The following is a 19,425-nucleotide window of genomic DNA, read 5'->3' as shown; positions in this document are numbered from 1 at the left end:
TGTTAAAAAGTAAAGAAAAAAATATGTAAGCAACACTGTTTACATATAGAAATTAGAGATTCACTCTCGCTGATGTGTCTTGTTAGAAAGACATCAGTGACAATCTGAACTTCAAAACAAGTAGGTTCCTGCACAGTTTGGAAAAGTATGGAATTTGATGAGTAATTTCCATGTCTGGATAAGTATGGAAAAATATTTTTGTTTCCAAACTATTGACCCTATTCAGTTTTCTAAAATATAAAATTAAGAATTTATAAAAATACATTTATCATACAAGCAGTATGCTTTCATAGCAAAAGTTTCAGCATTTAGTGATTGTTTAACACAATTGAATAAATTCAAGGCGCACTTTTATTTGCATTTTATTATGCAAAGCTCTTTGTATTTTACCATAAGCAAGTCTCTTTTGAACGTCACTAAATGAACATGCGTGTGCCACTCAAACCAACAACAAAGAAACAAACTATCATCTAAATCAGACTGTACTTTGCTGTTTGATGATCTTTCAAAATCAAACCCAGATTACAGTGTAAAACCAATGTGTCAGAGGTGAATATATGCAGGTTATAAAGCGTTTTTAGGTTTCTTCTCCTCATGCAAGCACATGTTATTACAGATGACCATACTATATACCAAATATATTGCTGTATGAAACATTTATGTTAAGTATGGTCTGAGAAATCTACAGAGGTTTGTAAATTTGAATCTGGAAAACTATGGAATTTTGAAATGGAAAATGTGTCAGAACCCTGGACAGTAGTGAGGAACAAAAATACATTACAAGCAATTACTTATTACTATTAATGACAGCGTAGACTGCAGCAAGTCTGATCCGTTTAGACATCAGATCTTCTGTCCAATCCGTTTACAGTTCCTTGTAACGTAACTGACTGTTTACATTCATTTTTACAAAATTTAAGCATCAGATAATTTACTTTTTGTCCTACAATTGAATAACAAGAGTTAGTCAACATATAACAGGGCTCGAAATTAACTTTTGTTTTACTTGGTAGCACTGGTGCTCCTTACTTCAAAAAGATAGGAGCACCACCAAAAATGTAGGAGCACCACATTAAGCCTTGTCATGTGTAAGTGAAAAATTTGCCGTCTGGGAAAAAAATAGGATTTTTGTGTTTTAGATCAAATTTATTTTAAAGCTATATTCTCATCAGCTTTGACACATTTAAATCTGCGTATTTGTGAGATTTTATTAAATATAGGCTTCATTTTTCATTTTAAACTCTTAAATTTGATCATTAAATTAAATGAGAATAAGTGACTTAACTTTAACTGCACTCTCACAAATGCTCCCAAATATAGTTTGAGGTTGCACAGATTACATTTCGGAATACATTAAAATGACCTTTTTACTTTATTTTATCATGACAGTAATTTGAGCATAGCCTTTGTAAAAAAAAAAGAAAAAAAGAAAAGATAAACCGAAACCTAAATGTGTCAATGAATGTTGTAAAACTGAATGAGAAACATTATTATGGAATAGTCGAGTAGTGTTTCCATGAGTGTGGTTTACTACCTCTACACATCTCTAGTCCAAACTTGCTTTGTGTGTCTCTCTATTTCAATGTGGGCTTTATTCTCATAGGACAACTCTAATTTGTATATGGTGATGGAGTATGTACCGGGAGGAGAGATGTTCTCACATCTCAGAAGAATCGGCAGGTTTAGGTGAGTGAAGACATGCTTAAAGGGGTAGTTCTTCCAAAAACGAACATTATATCATCACTTACTCACCATCAAGTTATTCCAAACCTGTATGAGTTTCAGAAGATATTTTGAATAATGTCACCAATAGGGGTGTAACGGTACACAAAACTGACGGTTCGGTACGTACCTTGGTTTTGAAGTCACAGTTCGGTACAGCAGTTTTACAAAAGTGCTTTTTATTTATTTTTATTAAAGGGTCATGAAACCCTAAAAACTATTTTTTTATGTGTGTTGGACATCATGGAAGACAATCTTACCATCTGTTAGTGAAAACTAGTTAATTTGAAACCTTTTTGCTCTATTTTCAACTTCCTGGTTTAAATTCGTCTTCATGTCAGCGTCATAGGCTGTGACGTTTTCTTGTACTATAGTACGGCGATGACTCATTTGGTGTCTCATAATTATTCATGAGACTGTGTGTCTTTATCCTATGAGAAGACGCGTTGCTTAATTCATGACAGCATGCACTAAATTATTCATGACAGCACGCGTTGATAGGCATTTCCTCTGACTGGCGCTTCAAACCGTGAGATTGCATACAGTATGTGAGAGATGCATTAATGGATCAAAAACAAATGTTTGTTTTTGCTTTGTATGAGTTTCTTTGTTGCATACGTTCTCTTCAATAGATCCTGAGTCTACGACACAAACGCGATTCATCCACACTGTGAGTGTAACCGCTCTTTACGGCCATTTAACCGATCAAACGGCTTATAAAAACTCAATAAAATTAGCCTAAAAAGTTATCAAAATTATGCAACAGTGTGTTCATATATATTTTCGATGCAGAGAACAAATTGCGAATGGCTGTGCATTTAATTGTCCATTGAATTATAGCTGTCAAAGAATATATGTATTTGTGTAACGGTGAGCTTACAAAACCATCTGTATATTGTGTTGCGTGTAACTTAATGGTCATTTGCAGCGTGCATTTAAAATGAAATCAGTTATAACTAAAAGTTTCTTAAAGATAATGCTGTAAACTAAATAGGGAGCCATTACTATAATATTAAAGGTTAAGCAGCAAAATGACATTTATCGTTTGAATTTCGTGATAAAATGGACTGAATACCTAATGTGGGAACTCGGATTGAATTATGTTCTGTGCTTAAAACAAGCCTACTGTTAAAGATTGCATTCGGAACCATTCGGTACACACGTGCACGGTGCACCGTATCAAAAGCCCTGTACCGGAACGGTTCGGTACAAATACGTGTACCGTTACACCCTTAGTCACCAAACAGTTGATGGACCCCATTGACATCCATAGTAGGGAAAAAAAAGTCAATAGGGCCCATCAACTGTTTGGTTACTAACATTTATTCAAAATATCTTTTGTGTTCAACAGAAGAAATAATCTCATACAGGTTTGGAACAAATTGAGGGTGAGTAAGTGATGACAGAATGTTCATTTTTGGGTGAACTATCTCTTCAAGCTAACAGAATGGTTTGATCGATTGAAGTTAAACTCCAGCTCAGGTTTATGCAAACGGTGCTCGTGTCTGATCGAATTATTATTGTTATCAAAAGTGTTACTTTGATAATGTTGCAGAAGAATTACTAGAATTACTTTTTTTTTTTAAAGTTATATTCTCTGTATATGTTAGAAATTCCCAGGAGTTGGTCCTTTTACAAAATGGCTTCTCCTGACAGCACTCAAGTCACCATGAATTCAACAAGTGTGTGCATGCATGTCAAACACTTTAATTTAGGGTTAAAAGTGTCTTTCATTGAAAACATGCAAGTAATGCTATACTGTATGGGATTGAAACATGTTATGGGATATGTCAGAAAGTGTTCAAAATAAAAATAAATCCAGTAGTCATTCCCAATACCAGTTAAATGTAATGATTCTCTCGTTGGGATGTCACAATTCCAAAATGTATTAAATTAATTCCAGTAGTCGGTACCAATACCATTATAATTTTTTACGGTTTTCTGTACCAATTTCAGTACTACAGCAAAATTTGTTAGAACTATTTTACTATTTTATTTAACTATTTGAAGAAAAAGAAATTAAATTCAATTAAATGAGTTTATTATTTATGATGACAATCATTACAAGTAAATAATACATATATAAACATTTAGGCGGCTACATGCTGTTTAAAAGTAAACGTTTATAAAAAAGATAAAGTGAAAAGCAACCCTCTGCACGCCTAATAATAATTTAATAAAAATTATTATTAGTGTTAGTATTATTATTACATTGAGATGTAGCTAAAGCTACTGTACAAGTGTAGCCTAATATATTTCTGTCAATTTCTTCAAGTTAAACCAAACTTTTATTTTAACGGTTTGCCGTGAGTTTCTCTATATGACGATAGTTTTCTCAAATGAAACGGTAAATGCTCATGAAGTGACACCAGAGCAGCTCTAGAGATGAAGTTTGCGTTCATGTCCTCTTATAGTGACACGGCAGAGGCTAAAAAGATTTGTCGTGTGTGGCAAATTAAACTGCGTGTCTGCGCCATTCATTCACACAGAGACGCAGAACATGCATGACTAATATTTAAATAGTCTTTTGCGTTTTAATATTCACAGACACTAGTATATATTCAGCAACAGTCTGGAGCCCTGCACTTAGATAAACACAGAAGCGACTGAAAACCGCTGTCTATTAGTGGGTACCGAATATACTCGGTACTACAGAAATGCTGGTATCATCATATTTTCACAATTTCAGTACCGAAGTACCAGTAATTGTGACATCCCTATTCTCTCGATACAATTCTCTATGGAGCCTCTAAAGGGGCATGTGATGTAGGGCTGTCAACGAATATTCTAAATTCGAATATATATTCGAATAGTTTTTAAAAAACGAATTTCGAAGGTGAAAATTAATATTCGAATAAATAAAAAATGTGGGGAAAAAAACGCCTGCGGTTGTAGAGACGTGGCTGTCTGCTTTGCGAGTGGGCGCGCTAGTGCGCCTGAAGCCTTGTGTACTTTGGCCTGTCTCCGCAGCGCGAGCCTCCGCTGACTGCGCGCGCTCCTCCCCAAACGGACGAGGTGTTTATATTTGACGCGCTCGCCGTTGTGCTTTTCTTTGAAACGACAGATGGCGACTCGGAGTAATTGTTCTATAAACTATCAGGAAAAGCGTCGAGAAGAAGTGGGCTAATGTACACAGGTGACGATATTCATTTTAGCACACTTCACCGAAAACCACACCACAAAAGAATCATGTAAAACAGATCAAAATAAACCTTGATATCACTTGTGACATGAGAACAAAATGTATGTAGAAATGTAACGTTAACTTATACAACTCAATTTATGATATCTAAATGTTTCCTAATTTCACTAAACACTTTAGTGAGTTTTCACTTAGTTTCGTGAACTTTTCTTTAATAAACGGGCTTTTTTATGCTTTTGTAGGCTCGTTTTGTAAATATAAGCAACTAATTTGTATGTGCAAACTGGACCAGCCTTACTTTGCATCGCCCGCCACAAGCTCTCTGTCTGCAACACGCGAGGCCATAACGGAGAAATTAATTTTGTTCATTTGTAAGGACGTGAGAGCGATCAGTGTCGTGGATGGGGCAGGCTTCAGGGAGTTCTGTCAAGCAATGGAGCCGAGGTACTGACTGAATAGATATTGCATGAATGAAGGATAAATGCACGGCTTCCACTGGTTTGATTATTTTCCGTTTCATGTCAAGGAAAAGTTCCATGTTTAGCACAGCACAGCTCGCTCGGAGCGTTCAATAATATGCTGTAAAACTTATATTAATATTTGTTTCAATCACTGAATGAAGCCTGCTATATTTGGGACAAGAGTCGCGACCTTAAATTGCTTGCACAAAACTCTTGATCAGCCTCAAAATGTGTGTGTTCATTTAAGCCGTTATACGCAGAGAGCGTGAGGGCGAGAGAGTGAGGTCTGCGGTCTTTAGCCATTAGTTGATTTACTTGTTTTTGTGTAGGTAATACGTTGTCAAATATGTTTAAACTTAAATAGACTACCTATATAAGTAGTTATGTCTCTTTGTATTCATTTGTCCTGTTATTGACGTAATGCGCGTCATTGATAAAATGCGCAACCAGATGTTCGAATAGTTCGAATATTCGTGCTTTTTTTAGAGGGAATATTCGAACGTCATTTTTGAGCAATTTTGACAGCCCTAATGTGATGGAAGTGGGAGGAAAAATTATTATATGTCAGTGCTTTTGCTTTCTCGCAAATGTCTTGCGTTCACATGAGAAACTTTGTGTTTTCTGGCAACTTTTTTGAGTTAATAGATTTTTTTTTTCAGTCTCATTTTGTTATTTGTCCTTTTAGGGGCTCTGTAATTTTCATATCAAAGCTAAAGCCAATTGATATTCAACACTCTATTTACCTGTGTAACAATTTAGCTGATGTCATTTATATGTGCCAATGCCAAGACTTGATTTTTTTGATCCAGGATTTGTATGTCTTTGTCAAATAGACGTCCTGTTTTGTCTCTAACTCTTGGATGTAATTTCTTTGATCGACAGTGAACCACATGCACGGTTTTATGCTGCACAGATTGTCCTGACCTTCGAGTACCTCCACTCACTAGACCTCATCTACAGAGACCTGAAGCCTGAAAACCTACTCATTGACCAGCACGGATATATACAGGTAACCCTTTGGAAATGTATATGGATTGATTGATTTGACTTTATTGTCCACCAATGCGGAAATTCTTCTTTGGCTTCACATAAAAAACACAATTATACACATACACAATATATCAATATAAAAATAGAGTTGCTTGCCCTACATTTAATATTCGAATTTCCACTGGTATAAAGGAATGTTTATACACATTTCTAAGATGCACTATATTGCCAAAAGTTTTGGGACGCCTGCCTTTACATGCACAGGAATTTAAATGACATCCCTTTCTTAATCTTTTGGGTTTTATGTTGAAGGTCAAGTCTAGGTCAAGACTCAGGCCTGTCAAGTTCCTCCACACCAAACTCGCTCATCCATGACCAACCCCTGAAAAACAACCACACACCATAATCCCCCCCCTCCACCGAACTTCACACTTGGCACAATGCAGTCTTGCAAGTGCCGGACAGAGAAGCGTGATTCGTCACTCCAGAGAACACGTCTCCACTGCTTTAGAGTTCAGTGACGGTGTGCTTTGCATTGCACTTGGTGATGTAAGGCTTGGAAGCAGCTTATCGGCCATGGAAACCCATTCCATGAAGCTCTCTATGCACTGTTCTTGAACTAATCTGATGGCCACACGAAGTTTGGAGGTCTGTAGCTATTGACTCTGCAGAAAGGTGGCTACTTCTGCGCACTGTGCGCCTCAGCATGCACTGACCCCACTCTATGATTTTTACATGGCCTACCACTTCGAGGCTGAGTTGCTGTTGTTCCTAATTGCTTCCACTTTGTTATAATACCAATTGACCAGTGGAATATGTAATAGTGAGGAAATTTCACAAATGTCACAGTACCACGCTTGAATTCACTGAGCTCCTGAGAGCGACCAATTCTTTCATAAATGTTTGTAGAAGCAGTCTGCATGCCTAGGTGCTTGATTTTATACACCTGTGGCCATGGAAGTGATTGGAACACCTGAATTAAATGATTTGGAGGGGTGTCCCAATACTTTTGGCAATGTAGTGTATTTTGGGACCTTATACCTTCCAGATGGAAGCATTACAAGTTCTGAGTTAAGTGGGTGTGTGGAGTTGGATACAATATCAGGGTTTTTTTGGGCCAATTGAGCATGTTGAATTGGTGCCGGGCTGTTGATGAGAGGGAGAACTCTGATTGGCCAAAATCAAGAAAGGCATGACAGCACAGACAGAAGGCTGTCATAATGTTTACGCCATCTTACCTGTGCATTCTAATGCACAAATATTTTCATAATAACATGAGCCGAGTGGATCAGCATGATTGATATTCAGAATGGTAAGCAGGTGCTGCTTTGTTGGCGGTTTATATATCTGTGGTTCTAGTTTTTGAATGACGAATATAGACTATTGATGCCTGCTAAATGTACTAAACTATTGTTTTCTTCACAGGTAACCGACTTTGGATTTGCAAAAAGAGTAAAAGGCAGAACCTGGACATTATGTGGGACTCCAGAGTACCTGGCGCCAGAGATCATCCTCAGCAAGGTCTTCCTCGCCAGTTTTCTCATTCATTTCAATCCAGATTTCCCCCAGGGCAAATCACTTATTTGTTGTTCAAATATAGGGGTACAACAAGGCTGTGGACTGGTGGGCCCTCGGTGTTCTCATATATGAAATGGCAGCTGGATATCCCCCTTTTTTTGCAGACCAACCCATTCAGATCTATGAGAAAATTGTGTCTGGAAAGGTACTGGCAGGTTGCATTGTGCTTACTATATGTATACAGCTGAGAAACTAGATTGATTTGGATATGCACTGAATGGAAATGACATCTTGTGCATGTTTTGTAGGTACGATTCCCCTCGCACTTCAGCTCCGATTTGAAAGATCTGTTGAGGAATCTGCTGCAGGTGGATCTGACTAAGCGCTACGGCAACCTAAGAAACGGTGTCAACGATATCAAAAATCACAAATGGTTTGCCACAACGGATTGGATAGCCATCTATGAGAGAAAGGTATGATACTCAGTCTTCAGATGTGTAATTTGAGAGTTTACACACCACCATTCTGAGTGTTGAAGAAAAACATTAGTCTCTACAGTAAAAATAATAATATTGTGAAATATTTAGGGCTGTCAGATGATTATAATTTTTAATCTAATTAATTACATAATGTGGCGATTAACTAATCGAATTAATCTCAATTTATTCAGACATCAATTTGGCTGAGAAATGACCCCCAAAAGATAATTTAAAGTCATAATTGTGTTAAATGAGAAAAGCGTTCAATAAAAAAAAAGAAGCTTTAGAAATATTTTTTTTTTAATTCAACAGAATTTTACACTTGTATATAAACTTACCCTAATGGCTGTTAAAGCCTAGATTATAGTATGAGTATGACAGAATATTCATTTTTGGTGAACTATGCCTTTAAAAAAAAAAATGTCATACTTCCATATTAATAAAACACCAATTAATGAAATGATACTCTAAATAAGAAACTAAAACTGCCAGTAGGTGGTGATAAATGTCTTAATGAGTGAGTCATTGAATCACTTATTCATTCAAGTTGTTCAAACGGCTGATTCATTCGGGAATAAAGTAAATGGCTCTCTTTATGATTTATTGGTTCACCCGTTTGATTTGCTCAGCGCAGATTCATTCAGAAAAGAAACACCGCTGTGTGTTGATCAGAGATGCACAACAGTTCTGCTCTGGCTTTATAGGTAATGTTTTCGTTGGCAAATTTGAACGAAAGCAGACAATATTGTGTCTAAAATATAACACCATATTAACGTATTTATTGAACTGTTGTATAAAATCAACATCACATTTGCACTCGTGCTATTCGGGGCAAAACAGCATTTGTGTGATATTGCTTAACTATTTCATATGATATATGAGACAAAACCAATACAACTCGCACAGGGGCAATTCTGAGCGGATATCTTGAATTTTAGGGTCATTACATATAGGGATGAAACGGTATGGAAATTTAACATCACGATTATAGTGACCCAAATTATCACGGTTATCAATATTATCACGGTTTTGTTCAAACGAGATGAAAGTGTTCAAAAAGAACAGATGCACACACTTAAAATATTTCAACAAGTTTTATATTTGAAATTCAACAAACAACAAATAACTAAAGCAGCTCTATGCACTTTTTTAAGCTAGATTCTGTGGGATTTCCTTCCTTAATGGCCATCGTCAATAGCAACGCATAACGCATAAATAATAATAATTTGTCGTAAATATAATCTCTAATATTATCTCTGTAAATATATTCTCAAGCAATATTCTCATCAGTGTTCAGCAATGATGCATTTAAATCTAGCATATTTTGTGTTAGAGCCCAAACAGTATCCTAGTGAAATAATGCATATCCATATTTCCATATGATTTGACTGTTTATTTTATTAAATATCAAAATGTGTTCATCATACCTGACACCTAGATGATCACTTTACAGTCAGTTTTATGACTGTCATTCTCTTCAAATGCTAGTGAAGTTTGAAACGTGTATAACGTTACCAATGTTGTATGTAACTTTAGAGACGGTCCCTAAATTCGCCAGCGTTATGCCAGTCATATCAGAGGCGCTGTGGTTTTGCTGTGTTTTTTTTAAACCATTTTCGCTGCTGAAATAGAACAAAAACAGTCATCCACTGTATGATGAATGAATCTCCTGCATACATTGCACGTTTATCTCTGCTTTGAGTGTAGATTTCAGTGAGAGCGGCGCGCGCTCTGAACAAAACTCTTGCTAATCTGAACGCCTCTGATTTTGAGACATTGCATTCATAAACTCAATAGAAACACGTGTGATTGGTTATAATGCGCAACGCGATTATAACAGATGGCTTTTGAGAAGACTATAATAAGTTCAACAGCCAGAGTGGTTAGTGTGCAGCCGAAATAACGTTACACCCGCAAATGGTGGTTGTTAATGTCAAGCCCTGATTATTATCCCTTAAACGTCACCCTAGTCTTGTCTGAACTTGTTCGTTCGCTTCACGTTATAATTTGCCAGACGTAGTTTTGGTATTGAGGTCAAAGTCCACTTTCCTTGCGTTCGTAGTTTTGAAGTGTTCCCCCATTACAGTGACTTTCTTCAGGCATGTTCTGCAGACAGGGTGACCATCTGCGATTAAGTTTCCCTCAGGACTTTAGTAAAAGCCAAAATATGACCACACCTCAGATTTGGTCCTTTTAGAAATCTGAACAATCCCCCGAGTGCTGTCACTGCCTTCTGCCATTTCTTCTCATTCAAAAACAGCGGTGCGCTGCACCAGACTGAACAAGATTTACCGCGAGTTTTCACAATCGTGATAATCACACGCGGTTTTAATGATAATACAATTTTATACTATATTACTAACCGTCACTAAATTTTATCGTGGTTTATCGTGAAACCGGTAATCGTTTCATCCCTAATTACATACTAACTGGATTCTTATAAATAGGCTTCAGTTTTTGTCCTGCATCATGTTGGTCAATCACTATGTAGGTCTGGGTCGGTGCATTAAATTAACATGTTATGTTTTCCCATAAATCAACAGAGATGGAAATATTATTACAATGTAAAACAAATATATAAATAAATGTGTGTATGTATGTATATATATATATATATATATAGAGTAAAGTGTAATATATTCCTGTGCCCAAAGCTGGATTTTCAGCATCATTACTCCAGTCTTCAGTGTCACATGATCCTTCATAACTCAATTATTATTGGTGCTCCGTTATTAATAATGGTTCTTTTTACCGATATTAAAAACGGTTGTGCTGCTGCTTCATATTTTTGGTGGAAACTGTGATACATTTATTTTCAGGATTCTTTGACGAATTAAAAGTTCAAAAGAACAGGATTTATTTTTATAAAAACATATTTGGTAACACTTTACAATAAGGTTGTATTAGTTAACATTAGTTAATGCATTAGTTAACATGAACTAACCATGAACAACACCTGTTCAGCATTTGTTAATCTTTGTTAAAGGGTAACTAAACCCTAAACCAACTTTTTTTAGTTAATGATCTGTAATACTGGGGCTTTATTAATGCTGTTCATTGATTCGAGTAAATGTTTTGACATTTGAGTATAAAATGTTTTAATTCTATAAAATATGGTGTAAAACCGCCAAAGTGCTGCCCTCTTAAGGTTGAACGGTGGCTACTGCAGTTGAATTTTCCTATTGGACGTTGTGGTACATCGTGACGTAGGATGGTACCTCCAACGGCTCACTATCCGCGCCCCTGGCACGAGCTCACCACGCCCTCAGAAATGTTTCCCCCAATCACACGATGAGAACGGCTTCACTCCAGTATGAACTGTCATGCTACATGAAGTAAACATTATGAATGAAACTGACTTGACACTTGCTTTAACACTTGCTTTAAATAATGCAGTTGTCAGTACACGTCAGGCTTTTCTTGCAATATTATTGCCGCCCGTCATGTGTACAGATAATTTTCATACATGAGACGCGCTTTCAAACCCTGACACACAAGTGGTTGCCGCGGACGCAGATAGATTAGGTCAGTTCTCTTGCGCGGCTGCTTCACTAGCATCGTCGGCATCGGGAGTTAAAGCAGTTTGAGCTGCAGCTCGCATTGATAAGGCTCCGGGTTTGTGTCTCCAGACAATCCACCCTCCTCCACTTCAGGTGAAGGTAGGAGAAATGACCGCTCTGTTGCAAAGCTGGCGTCACTCCAGTCATTCTCCATCTTTGCGACTCGCGAGTCAGACAGCTGTCAATCAATCCGTCACAGCGGGTCTCAGGTGCACGCCCTCCGCTCAGCCCCGCCCTCAGTTCCTCCCCTCTGTGTCCGCCGGGCTCTGCCCACTTTTCCAGCATTTTTTGAAAATTGCCAGTGGGTGGAGTTAAGCTCTGAGCAGGGGTTTAGTTACCCTTTAATGTTAGTTCATATAAATACAGCTGTTCAAGGTTTGTTCTTGTTAGTTCACAGTGGATTAACTAATGTTAGCAAGATTTTAATAATGCATTAGTAAATGTTGAAATTAACATTAACAAAGATAGATAAATAAATGCTTTAAAAGTGCAGTTCATTATTAGTTAATGTTAACTAATGAACCTTATTGTAGAGTGTTACCAAATATTTTGTTACTTTGTCACTTTTGATCCATTAAATGCATAATTATTGAATAAAAGTATACATTTCTTTCAAAAATTAAACTGCAGCTAATCATATTAGACACTGAAGACTGGAGTAATGATGCTAAAAATTCTTTCATCACAGGAGTAAATTACATTAACATATATTCAGTTATTTTAAATAGTAATAATATTTCACAATATTACTGTTTTTACTGTATTTTGTCAGCCTTGGTGAGCAGAAGAGACTTCCTTAAAAAAAACATTAAAGAATCTTAATTATTCCAAACTGTTGACTGATAGTGTATAGTTAGAGAACTAAAATGTGTTGCTATTTTGTTAGAAGAAGTGCAGAGGAATTACACTAGACTTCTGATTTCATCAGTTTCTCCAATCACCACCAGGTGGAGGCGCCGTTCATACCAAAGTGCAGAGGTCCTGGAGACACCAGCAACTTCGACGACTATGAAGAGGAAGACATTCGTGTATCTCTCACAGAAAAATGTGCAAAGGAGTTCTCAGAGTTTTAGTTATGGACACATCAAAGCTAGACAAATGCATATATACATATATGTACTTCTCTATATATGTGTATATATGTGTGTTTGTGTGTGTGCGCATCACACGACACGTCAAATAAGGGTATCTTTGCACTCTAAAGACATGGGATGAGCAGAGAGCACATCACCCTTCCTTCCTTCATTCCATCCATCCATCTGGCTTTAGAGAGGTCACAGGTCACCAGGGTTTTCATGCTCGTAACCATCATACACTGGCACATCTCTCACTCTTGTAAGTCACTCGTTTCCCACTCCTTTGTTAAACAACCTCGGTTGTTTGACATTGTGTTCCCCATTTGAAAGATGCTTTAAAATACGGACGTGGCGGAGAAAAAAGCTAACAAACACAAAGGCCAATTCAGCATTGTTACCCTTTTATTTTATTTTGTTTCGTTCACGGCAGCGTCTCAGTGTTGTGATTGGAAAGGAAGGCGTTGTCTGTACCTATTGGCATTTTCGTTGTTACACGTCGTTTTTATTTTATTTTTTACCTTAGACCAAAACAACTGACAACTTCTTTTTTTTTTTTTTTTGTTACTTGTGCATATCTGTTGAATTCAGAGTGGTTTTTCTTTTATTTGAACCACCTTGTGTGTTGAAAGCATGACCAAAACCATCATGTTGTGAATGGCAGAGGAGGAAATCTCAATATTACAGAGCCCACAGAATGATTGCGTTACAAATGTTACAGTGATCTTTATCACGGCGTTACAGTGAAGGTCCAGTCTCATGCATATACTGACAGATGTTGTTAGCAATATGAAATATATCTTATTTTACCACTTCATTATGCAAAGGTTTTATTCTAAAATGTAAGGTAGAACCGGTTCACTTTGATCATTTTAACAGCGCTGTTTATTATCTGATATTTAAAAGAAAAACAGCAAATGCATCGGTCCAGCGGCTGTAGGATGAATTTAGATGAGGGATGAGCAGCTTCGGTCCTGAAGAGTTCAGCTCCAGCCCTGATGAAAAATCGCCTTCCTGTAGCTTTCTAGTAATCCTGAAGACATCGATCGGCTGGTTCAGGTGTGTTTGATCAGGTTTGGATCTGAATTCTGCAGGACCGAAGCTGCCCATCGCTGAATTGAATCATCTCAGTGAGGCACTTATCAGTTACACATTATGTTCACGTTTTTTGTCACCGTTTTTAGTTTGGTAATGTTGAAGCTGTTTTGCAAAGTTCTTTCTTGACTGAAAATTGTAAAACTGCCAAAACTCCATGTTCTTTCTTCCATTTGTTGCTGTTGAACTTCTGTCGTTTTTTTTTCTTCTTTTCTTTATGACCGAATGTAGTGTTGAAACTTCTAGGTATGCATATTGTTTGAAAAGTTTGAATTTTGAGGTACATTCTCACAGACATATACTAAGAAACTGAATATGTTACAAAGAAAGAGAAAAAAAAAATGAGGTTAGTGAGCCTCTTCTCCTTTGTATCACATATAATCCAGTTATTGTTCAGCTCATACTGCGTATATGCATTATTTCTTATAAATGTTTTTATTTATACACATATTAGAGAGATGCTAATAAATTTTATTTTTAAGATTGGTTGTTCTCTTGAATGTGTACAAATGTTCATGTTTTTGCGTCACACTAAATGCCTTTAAAAATCACCATTTCAAATTGTAAGATTTTAAACATTCAGTTAATCAGGCTATTGTTAGTAAATGGCATTGTTCCGTCTCAGGCTAAATTAAAACATTTTAATATGTTGGCATATATATTAGTAAAAGAAAGTAGCAACATTGACACAATTGCACAATAGCCAAGACTGGCCTAAAGCCTGTTAGTGCTCATGCAAGTGAAGCTGGAGATTTATGTCCCTCCATTGACCCAAAAGCACAACATTTGAATCAATTGGTTTAAAAGTCTTCTGAAAAGATGGATTTTATTCACATATAAACACTGATCAATGCATACAGTATATTTAAAGCACATCAAATTTGATAAACAGAAGATCAAACATGCTTGCTTGATGCTCGTGAACCGTCATCCTGTATTTAGTATGAATCAAACAATATAATCCTTGTTCAGTCTAGTTGTACATCACTGAATCAGCTGCACGAGAGACGGCGGGAAGTGATTCCTCAACAGTCCAGAGGTGGTGATATGGACTAATGTCTTTCTGGATGCACAAACTCAGATGACTGAACTAACTCCAGACTAGTTTATTGGAACAGATAACTAGGAGTAAGCTATATTTAGGCTAATAAACTTCAGTTCATATGACAGAAAGTTAACTTTGCTTCAAACCATTTACTGGTCAAACATAATTCTACATACATTTTAATTGCTGCTGGTAATTATGATGTTTTTTTTATTTATTAACCCTGTAAAGCCTGACATGAAATAATGGTCAGAAAAGTGAACTGTGCTTCGTTTTTTATCATATTTGATATGGGTTGAGATCATTCCACCAGCAGGAAACACAGTCCAGGTAGGTCTGTGAAAGTGATTTTAGAATCCATGTTAAGGGGCAGTCTTTCTCCATACAGTCGGGTCCACTGCTTGGAAGCTTTGAGTGAGACCTAGTTACAGTTTAGCTGCTACCCAGCAATTTTACATCAGTAGGAGAGGCAGAATTGCTCTTTCTTTTCAATATAATTTAAGTTACACATGATTTCCAATCGGTTTGGTTTGTTAAAAACATCTTACATTATGATATAGGAAATTGCTGGCTTTATAGAAGAAGATGCCAGACTTTTGTGCAGCCTACGGATGCTCCAATCGCCGTAGTCTCAAAACAAGAGCCCGTGGGATCACCTTTCACCTGTAAGATGACAATATTATGATTATATTTGGGATAATCGTTATTACTTGGTGGATGTATGTACAATACAGGTCCTGTTACACAGGAACCGCGGGGCTATGACATAATAGTATTACAAGATTGTTGTTGACCCAAAGCTTTTTAGAAGTTTGTTTACACAATCGCATAATGTTTCTTTTGGACACCTTTTTGTAACTAGTTTAGTGTGGTTGTCTTATTCTAAAGTACATACATGCACACATTCATACATACAATTACACCAAACATGATAATTTAGGTGTGTATTTTTGTCCTTATACCCTTAATGTTGAAAGAAGGAAAAAAGGGTTGGAAATGTTGACAATTTACATATCTGGGTACATTTCTCACGTTTTTAAGGTTTCCCAAAGCTTAAAATGAGGAGGCAGTGGGAACTTGCCCTAAGAAGGGACGGTTCTGTTTCATTCCTCCTGACCGCCAGAGGCGGTGCTAAGCACTAGTGGATAATCGCTGCGCCAGCTCGATAGGTCTAGAAAATTATAACAACAAAGTCACGTCATGACGCAGACCGAGACGCGAGGATATAAGCCCCAGCAGCTCGGTGCCCAGTAGAGGTGTGCGATACCGCTAGATTTGGTATCGATCCGATACCAAGTAAATACAGGGCCAGTATCGCCGATACCGATACCAATATCGATACTTTTTAATAATTAAGGTGGATGCGTCTTCAACCTAAATCTAAATGAATTTTCATGACTTTTAATTTGTTTTTGTGATTTGCATTTTGGGTTATTAATCAGTACTACAAAAGCTTTTGTTCAGAAACAACTTTTGGTTACTTCTGTTTTATTTAAATAAACAAAGTTACAAAATGATTACTTCACAAATATAAAAAATGTAAAAACAAAATCTCTTTTCAAGTAGCATGTTAACAAAAAATGTTTCTCCTCTTTAGTGCACTTCTTTTCAGGATTTTTTTCTTAAATAAACAAAGTCACAAAGTTTTACATACAACGCTCCTCTTTCTCTCTGCTGCCATTCTCCGCCTCTGACTGACTGCTGAAATGCGCGGCTGAGCGGCGCGCGCGCCTGACTGCTGGTGGTAGCGCTAGTGGTGAGTCACGTGACGGTACAACACAGGAGAGGGGGAGGAGAGCAGCGTCGAGCACGAGCAGCACTCTTGAGAGCTTGCTCTGCTCTGCGACAGCAGCAGCATTTTGACAAACACAGCCAGGTCGCAAAACGAGAGAAACTGAAACTTAAGTATCGATATTTTCACGTTGGTATCGATCAATACCGATACCAACGTTGGTATCGATATTATCGATATTAGTATCGATCTGCCCACCTCTAGTGCCCAGCCTCTTTCGCTTTCTCACTTATGATAGGTCATTGTTTCGCGCTGTCCTTAGGGTGACCACCATCAAACAAACCAAATGTGGGACAATTACTTAGTTTGTGTGGGACAATGTGGGACATGTTACCGACACTAAAACATAACCTGAAACTGTTACACAATATCTATCTAACTTAATAAAAACATATGTATTCTGCCTTTCAGATGATAAAAATACTTTGTTCTTTAGTCCTTTCCAGAAAACACCATTACATCACAATGTAACATTGTACATGTCATTTAAATTCAACATCACTGAGCCCAAAGGCAGCAGGCAGCAGATCTGACCAAGTCCAATAATGAACAAATAAATTATAAAGCAACATGAAATTAGTTCATTGACAGTCTTATATATTATATTATATATTAAGAATATAACCAATTTACCAAATTATCCATTTGTACATGGAACGAATCCGCTCCACATTTTGATTGACAGCCGTCACAACCTATAGCGACCGTGTTTACTCCTTTCTTTTCAACCATTGGATAGGATTTTAAAAACGGCTGTTGTTGTATTTGTGAAAGGCGGGATGTTACGTTTGACGAAGCGCTGTTAAATATGTCTTGGTGAAAAACGATGCTGCAAAAAGAATAAATGAAACGCTTTCTTAAAAAGGCAAAAGAACGCATGCGTTATATGATAATAAATTAAAAACCAACAGACTGATGAAAATGCGGGACATTTTCTCAATATGCGGCGTGCGGGACAAGGGGTGAAAATGCTGTGCGGTACAACGCAAAGCGGGACGGGTGGTCACCCTAGCTGTCCTGTACAGTTTACCTGAGTTGCGAGGATTCGCCCTCCTAAACTGTGACAGCACGCTCAACGCTATCTTCGGGACGGATATCTCGGATTCCATTTCTACGTGAGTGCATACTATTATATTTTATTGTTGTGTCGGCGATACCCTGTGCTTCACGGTACTACCGGTGGCTGGTTTTGACCGCGCTTGGGTAGCGTTTTCACCGCAAACCTATATATTATTATTTTATATTTTACTATCTTGGACGTTATAATCTTCCGGTTCTATCCGAAGATTTGAGGGACGTCTGACCTCCGGAGTGGGTGTTATTACAGTTCTGAGTGCCTACGGTGCTACCGAGGACGCGTTATTGACGGAGTCATGGATCATAGCCCTCTCATCCCCGTTTCAAGCTGCAGATTGTGTCCGAATTCGATGCTTCCCGACGACGGACATGTGTTTGCATTGTAGTATGCTACCACTGTCAGAAAGACAGCTTCGCTTGGCTGAGTTAGACACTAACTCACCTGTTAGTCTTGCACAACAGCCGCGACGCGCTCAAAAGCGCCGTGCTTCGGCAGCTGCTGGCGCTCCACCGAGTAAGAAGAAATCTTCACGACAGACGGAAACTTCAGAACATCTGTTATCGAAGACTGTGGCTACTCTCTCTTCAGAAATGATGGAGATGAAACGTCTTCTTCAGTCTCTTCAACCCCCAACGCTAACCACCCATACTGTGAACACACCAGTGGATGAGAGTGATTTCCAACCCTCAAACGATATGGATATGGATTTGGACGCTCTCTCCATGAGTGCGTCTAATTCACATTTTCTCGATGCAGAGTTGGCGGAACCCGCCACGCAACCCACCCTCCCACATGATGTTTTTTCCAACCTGTCAGCTACAGGTGGTTCGAGTGGTGGGTCTGTACATTCATCGGGCGCAGGCCCATCTTCTCCAGATGATATTTTATCTATTCTGCAGATGGCTGTGGCTCGTTTGGGTCTTGACGAATCACCTGTGCAGCCCGTTCAAGCCAATGTGTTTTTCAAACAAGCTGCTGGTAGTAATGTGTTTGCAATGCCACCATGCAAGGATTTTGTGACAGAATTCTCCAGTGCACTTACAAGTCCTAACGTACCTAGAAGAAGATCAAAGACAGCCCGCACACTGGCCTCAATGGCTGAAGCTGACTCCATTGGTGTAGGACGGGCACCTGAAATTGAACAGCCAGTAGCAGCACTGGTGGTATCACCGGATGAGGCTTTAAGAGGCAATGTACGCTGCCCAAGCGCGCAGTGTGGACGTACTGACTCTTTCCTAAAGAAGGCATATGAGTCTGTAGCATATATAACGAGGGCTGAGAATACTATCTGCCAGCTGCTTCTTGCCTGTAATAATACGTTGGAGTCCGCGAGCGTGGATACTTCCATTCCTCGGTTCTTACAGACGGCTCTGCTGACTATGGGTCATGTGACGCGGGAACTTGGTACACTTTCATCGACCGTTCTAACAGCCAGGCGCCAGGTATGGCTTGCCCAGGCAAGGTTATATG

The 19,425-nt window shown here is 38.0% G+C and overlaps 1 protein-coding gene across 4 annotated transcripts in view; it reads left to right on the top strand.

The window, feature by feature from the left end:
- prkacbb (protein kinase, cAMP-dependent, catalytic, beta b) overlaps window positions 1-14,526 on the top strand; it is a 30,208-nt gene extending 15,682 nt beyond the window's left edge. For 2 of the 4 annotated variants that reach the window (XM_079819566.1, XM_079819567.1), the window contains exons 5-10: window positions 1,604-1,686; window positions 6,208-6,334; window positions 7,741-7,836; window positions 7,916-8,038; window positions 8,142-8,306; window positions 12,820-14,526. In XM_079819566.1, coding sequence (XP_079675692.1) covers window positions 1,604-1,686; window positions 6,208-6,334; window positions 7,741-7,836; window positions 7,916-8,038; window positions 8,142-8,306; window positions 12,820-12,945 — 720 coding nt within the window. In that variant the 3' untranslated portion in view covers window positions 12,946-14,526. The remainder of the gene's footprint in view (window positions 1-1,603; window positions 1,687-6,207; window positions 6,335-7,740; window positions 7,837-7,915; window positions 8,039-8,141; window positions 8,307-12,819) is intronic. The other 2 variants (XR_013816721.1, XR_013816722.1) reach the window with 2 other exon arrangements.
- Window positions 14,527-19,425: the final 4,899 nt, after the last annotated feature.

Source organism: Gobio gobio (genome assembly GCF_949357685.1).
Source record: "Gobio gobio genome assembly, chromosome: 6".
NCBI lineage: Eukaryota > Metazoa > Chordata > Actinopteri > Cypriniformes > Gobionidae > Gobio > Gobio gobio.
The sequence above is the reverse complement of the archived record's forward strand: the minus strand, read 5'-3'. Positions and strand labels throughout refer to the sequence as shown.